Source organism: Chinchilla lanigera, unplaced genomic scaffold (assembly GCF_000276665.1).
Source record: "Chinchilla lanigera isolate Chin_1 unplaced genomic scaffold, ChiLan1.0 scaffold00179, whole genome shotgun sequence".
In the NCBI taxonomy this organism is placed as follows: Eukaryota; Metazoa; Chordata; class Mammalia; order Rodentia; family Chinchillidae; genus Chinchilla; species Chinchilla lanigera.
Window position 1 is genome coordinate 389,397 of NW_004955580.1, and position 5,270 is coordinate 394,666.

At 57.6% G+C, this 5,270-nt stretch overlaps 1 protein-coding gene across 1 annotated transcript in view; it reads left to right on the top strand.

Annotated features, from left to right (window-relative positions):
* Dusp9 (dual specificity phosphatase 9) overlaps positions 1-2,873 on the top strand; it is a 3,993-nt gene extending 1,120 nt beyond the window's left edge. Inside the window, exons 3-5 of the mRNA XM_013509676.1 lie at positions 1-104; positions 1,128-1,583; positions 1,749-2,873. The exon at positions 1-104 is cut by the window's left edge and continues 3 nt beyond it. Coding sequence (XP_013365130.1) covers positions 1-104; positions 1,128-1,583; positions 1,749-2,059 — 871 coding nt within the window. The 3' untranslated portion in view covers positions 2,060-2,873. The remainder of the gene's footprint in view (positions 105-1,127; positions 1,584-1,748) is intronic.
* Positions 2,874-5,270: the final 2,397 nt, after the last annotated feature.

Sequence of the window (5,270 nt, forward strand, 5' to 3'; positions counted from 1 at the left end):
GGCCGGGGCCGGAGCCGAGGCTGAGGAGTGGGAGGCCGAGTCAGTGCTGGGCATCCTGCTGCAGAAGCTGCGCGAGGAAGGCTACCTGGCCTACTATCTCCAGGGTAAGTGGGGGTGCAGGTGGGAGCAGGGCCCTCAGGGGGTGCGTGCATGGCTGACCCTGGGCGCCCAGTCTTTCTGTGGCTAAAGCGAGGTGGAGGTGAGCCTCCCTCCCAGATTGCATTTCCGGGCCAGGCTGTTTTGAGGGGAGAGAGCTGGAGTGAGACCTTGGGCAGGTACTTCACCCCTAAGTCCCAGAACCTGGCCAGCCTACGCAGTTCACAGGATGCTCAAGAACAAAGTTGCACCAAGCGCTCAGGAGGCTGAGGCAGGAGGATCCCAGCAAGTTTGAGGGCAAGTGGGGCTACATAGCGTGGAGCAGGGAGTTGGGCCAGTGGCAGGAGACCAGACCATCAAAGAAAGACCCCTGGACAAGCCGTGCAGGACAAGAAGTAGAGACCAGGGCCGGGTGCAGGACAAATGGGCTGTTGGAGGGGACAACAGGCTGCCACAGGCCTGTCTGCTCCTCGCCAAGCCCAGAAGCCTCTCCTCAGGGAGGCTCGAGGTTCCCATGAACCCACAGAGCCAGCCGTCCCCATGTTCCACACTGTCGGCCACCAGGAAAGTGCCTGGGGCTGCCCTGGGGTTAGAGAAACATAGAAGGTGTCAGGTTTGCAGGCCCCCTGGCCCCAGCCCAAGGACAGAGGCCCTGCACTGCAGACTGAGGATATGTGGCTTCTGGGACTGTCACATTGTGTCCCATTCCCTGTCGGCATCAGCTTAGGCAGCGGCTCAGGCGGTGAACGCACACCCGATTGTCCCTTCTTGAATTGATGGCCACTGTCCCTGCTGCTGCTCAGCCTTGGGGCCCTGAGGCCCTTTGGGTAGCTTGACCCGCCCCATGACTCAAGCTTCCAGTAGCTGCAGTGGGTGCTGGACCTGCGGCAAAAACAGCCTCCCGCAGCCCCCAGGGCACATGAAGCTGCTGGCCTTTAGCTCTGCCCTCCGGGATCTGGATGGGGCGGCTCCCTGTCCTTTGCCTCAGGCACTCAGCAGGTGGTCACCAGCAGGACCTTCTCCCCCAACAGGTGGCTTCAGCAGGTTCCAGGCCGAGTGCCCCCACCTGTGTGAGACCAGCCTCAGCAACCGCGCAGGCCTGGGCCTGGCGCCATTGCCCAGCCCCCTGCCCGTAGTGGGGCTGGGCAGCCTGTGCCTGCCCTCCGACTACTCTGACACCGAGTCTGAAGTTGACCGTGAGTCCATGAGCTGTGGCCTGGATTCCGAGGCCACCACGACGCCATCTGTGGGGCTGATGCCTGCTTTCCCGGTCCAGATCCTGCCCAACCTCTACCTGGGCAGTGCCCGGGATTCGGCCAACCTGGAGAGCCTGGCCAAGCTGGGTATCCGCTATATCCTCAATGTCACCCCCAACCTCCCGAACCTCTTCGAGAAGAATGGTGACTTCCACTACAAGCAGATCCCCATCTCAGACCACTGGAGCCAAAATTTGTCCCAGTTCTTTCCGGAGGCCATCACGTTCATTGGTGAGTCCTGTGCCCCCTTGCCGACACCTTTGACCTGGCCTGGCCCTTCCCCTTCCCCGATGGCACTTGGGGGAGGGCAAGCCGAGGGCCTCGAGGGCCCCTTTCTCCACAAGGCCACCTGGCATGGCTGTACTTGGGTCACTGACCCCGCACTGCCCTGCCCAGATGAGGCCTTGTCCCAGAACTGCGGGGTGCTCGTCCACTGCCTGGCAGGAGTCAGCCGCTCTGTCACCGTCACCGTGGCCTACCTCATGCAGAAGCTGCACTTGTCCCTCAATGACGCCTACGACCTGGTGAAGAGGAAGAAGTCCAACATCTCGCCCAACTTCAACTTCATGGGGCAGCTGCTGGATTTCGAGCGCAGCCTGCGCCTAGAGGAGCGGCGCCTGCGGGGCCAGGGCTCTGTAGCTTCTGACCCCCCATCTTTCTTCACCACCCCCACCAGCGACGGGGTCTTCGAGCTGGACCCCACATAGGGCTCGGAGGGGCTGAGGGCTGCTCCCCGCCCACCCTGCCCAGTGGTGCTAGGTCACCCAAGAGGGGGGAGGGGAGGGCACAGCCTCATGGGGGTTGGGGGGAGGGAAAGCTCAATACCTCACACGGGTGGCACAGCAAGGCCACCCTGCCCACTCGGGACAGCCACGGGAACCCCATGAAATGTGCCTAGGGGCCAGCCGGGGCCACTGGCCTGTCCCCCACGCTTTAGCACCTGCCTCTTCTGCGACTGTTACTTCCCTCTTCGGAGGCTCCCTAGCCAAGGGACCATTCCAGCGGGCTGTCTGCGCCACCTCCTCTGCCCCAGGGACCTGCTCCCAGCCCTTTCCCACTCCCCAGTGGCCACTTGTGAGGAGGAGCTGGTCACGACCACCAGTGTAGGCCCTCCCCGCTTATACGACCCCGGCTTGGGTGAACACTGGACCCAGAGATTGGTGGGTGGCCGGCATCCCCGGGGACAGCCTCTCTGGGTGCCCGGCCGCACATCTGGTTGTGAGGGGACCCCTGGAACCCTTTGGGACGGCCCTGAGGGGACGGGGTGTCCAGCAGGGACAGGGAGGAAGAAGAATGAAGGCCTTGATTGGTGGCTCTGGGGCTTGCACAGCCGCTGTGGGTTTGGGGTGGGATGGAGCCAAGCTGCAGACACACGGAGTCACACACCACAGCCACGCCCGGCCTGGGGCTGGCAGTCCTTTGTCACCCTTGAAACTGGGTGAGGGCCGCGCTTGTTTTTGTAATCCACATCATGATTGCTTTCTTTAATTGTTCCTCCTGAAATAAACGGTTTATTTAAGATACTGGACTGAGACGTGCTGCTTCCTGAGCTCCTTGGGGTGTTGCGGGGGGAGGGGGACAGGGTCCTTGTCCTTGCTGTCACTGGAGGGACTATGAAACTGTCATCCTCTGCCACAGGGACAAGGCAGAGCAGAGGGCAGCTAGAGGGTGTCACCCAGCATGGTGGGTTTGAGGCCAGCCTAAGCTACATAACGAGACCCTGTCTCGAAGACACAAAGCATGTGACCTGACGGCAGGGTTGCTGAGAGAATAACAGATGGCTCTGAGGTGACAATCAGGAGGATCCCTGAGTTCAGAAGGGGGAGCAGCTCCGGGGCCACAGCCCTCATGTGACACCAGGGAAATCTCCTCTGATCTGCTGACCTGTAGAACATTAGTGACATTGCCTTGTTTTAAGCCCCTGCACTTGTGACTTGTGACAACAGTGGAGAACAAATAGATCACCCCACAGAAAGACGTGAGGATGGGGCCTTTTATTTTTTTAGACAAGGTCTCGCTGAGTAGCCCAGGCTGGCCTTAAACTCAAAAAGATCCTCCTGCCTCAGCCACCTGAGTGCTGGGATGAGAGGCGTGTGCCACCACATCCAGCTTATATGATCTTTTTAACATTTCTACTTTTCAATCAGTCCACGTTTGCAGTATGTAATGATCCCGCTCCTCACCGGCAGTGGGGACGTGTGGAACACATTTCCGCTCCCTTTCACCCCTCCCCTCCTTCCTGACCCCCTCCCTCTCTTGTTCCCTTCCCTTTTGTAAAAGATCTGCCTCCCCATTTCCTACTATCTTTTATTTTGCTCTTTTATTTACACTTTGGGTTTCTCATATAGGAGAAATCATGTGGCACTTATGCTTGAGTGCCTGCTTTTTTTGCCAATTCTGCTACAGATTTTACTTAGAGTGTGACAACCCCATACAAATAGCAAAGCTGAGGACAGTTGTGTAAGAGTGCAGACAGAACAGCCCCAGCAGGCCCAGCTGAGATGAGCGTCAGCCCTCCGTCGGGGGTTGTGCTGCCCACACTGACTGCACACCGTCCCTCCACAGCACTCCAAGATGTGTAATGAGCAGAAGCGCAAGCACGGCTGTGCTGGCACGCACTTGTCATCCTGGGACTCAGGAGGCTGAAGCAGGAGGGCCACCATGAGTTCAAGGCCAGCCTAGGCAACAGAGTGAGTTCAAGTCAGCCTGAACTACATAGCTAGAACCTGTCTTTAAGCCCCTACATCATACTTAGATTTGGTATTATATAATTTCAAAATGTGCTATCTTAGCAGAATTGAGATACAGCTCTGTGTTTGTTGTTTTAGTTTAGTTTGGTTTGGTTTTTTGTTTTTTTATTTTTTTAAAACAACTGGTGACAAGGTAGAGTGATGCTGCGTGTCCCCCAGTCCTCCCCACCCTTCCTGGTGGCTCCCTGTGGCCTGGCACCCCTGCCATGGAAGCCCAGTTATCTGAAGCCTGGGTGTGATTGTCCTAGCACCCCTGCTGTATCTGCCTGGCCTGGGCCCCCTGGGTTCCTTCCAGCACATGTCCACTCCTGATGGTCACTGCTGGAAACCATGTGCTGAAGGAGGCCAGCAGTGATAAGTGGTGAGGTGACAGGAGGGGACACATTCCATGGGGCCAGGAACCTGTTCCAGACCTGTCTTGGCGGGAGCCTGTGACCCAGCCCCTGAGGGCCACCAGTGCAAACCCAGCAGGAATCTTGCAGGTCCAGTGTGAACTCTGCTGGCCCACACGGTGTCCGGCAAGCCCAGGCACCGCTCCACTCTCCCCCAAGCAGCCCGGCAGCTAGAGGTCCTGCTCTGACCAGCCAAGTGCCTACGTGCCCAGCAGTGGCTGGCAGCATGACCTCCATTCCTGGATGGAGCCAAGAGGGGCAAATGACCTGCTGCTACTTCCACTAGGTCCTTATTTCTGGTCTGATGACTTTCTAGCCTAGCCACGCCCAGCATTGGAAACTGGAAACCAGAACTGTGCTGGTGCAGAGGGGGTTTTGTTTTGTTTTTTTTTTTATAAAGGTCTTGCTATAGCCTGGTGTGGTAGCACACACCTGTAATCCCAGCACTGAGGAGGCTGAGGCAGGAGGATCGTTGCAAGTTCGAGACCAGCCTGGGCTACAGAGTGAGCTCAAGCCCAGCCTGAACTGCATAGAGAGACCCCGTCTCAAAAAGACAAAAAAAAAAAAAAAGTCTTGCTATATAATCCAGGCTGGCTTCAAGCTCACTGTTCAGGCTGGCCTTGAACTCACGGGGATCTTCCTGCCTCAGCTTCCCAGTGTTGGGATGACAAGCGTGCCCTCTAGTTGCCATCTTGAGAGTGACTCACTTCAAGTTTCATTACATTTTCTAGAGTGACGTCTGTGGGGACATACATAGAGTGCTGGGGAAATCAAAC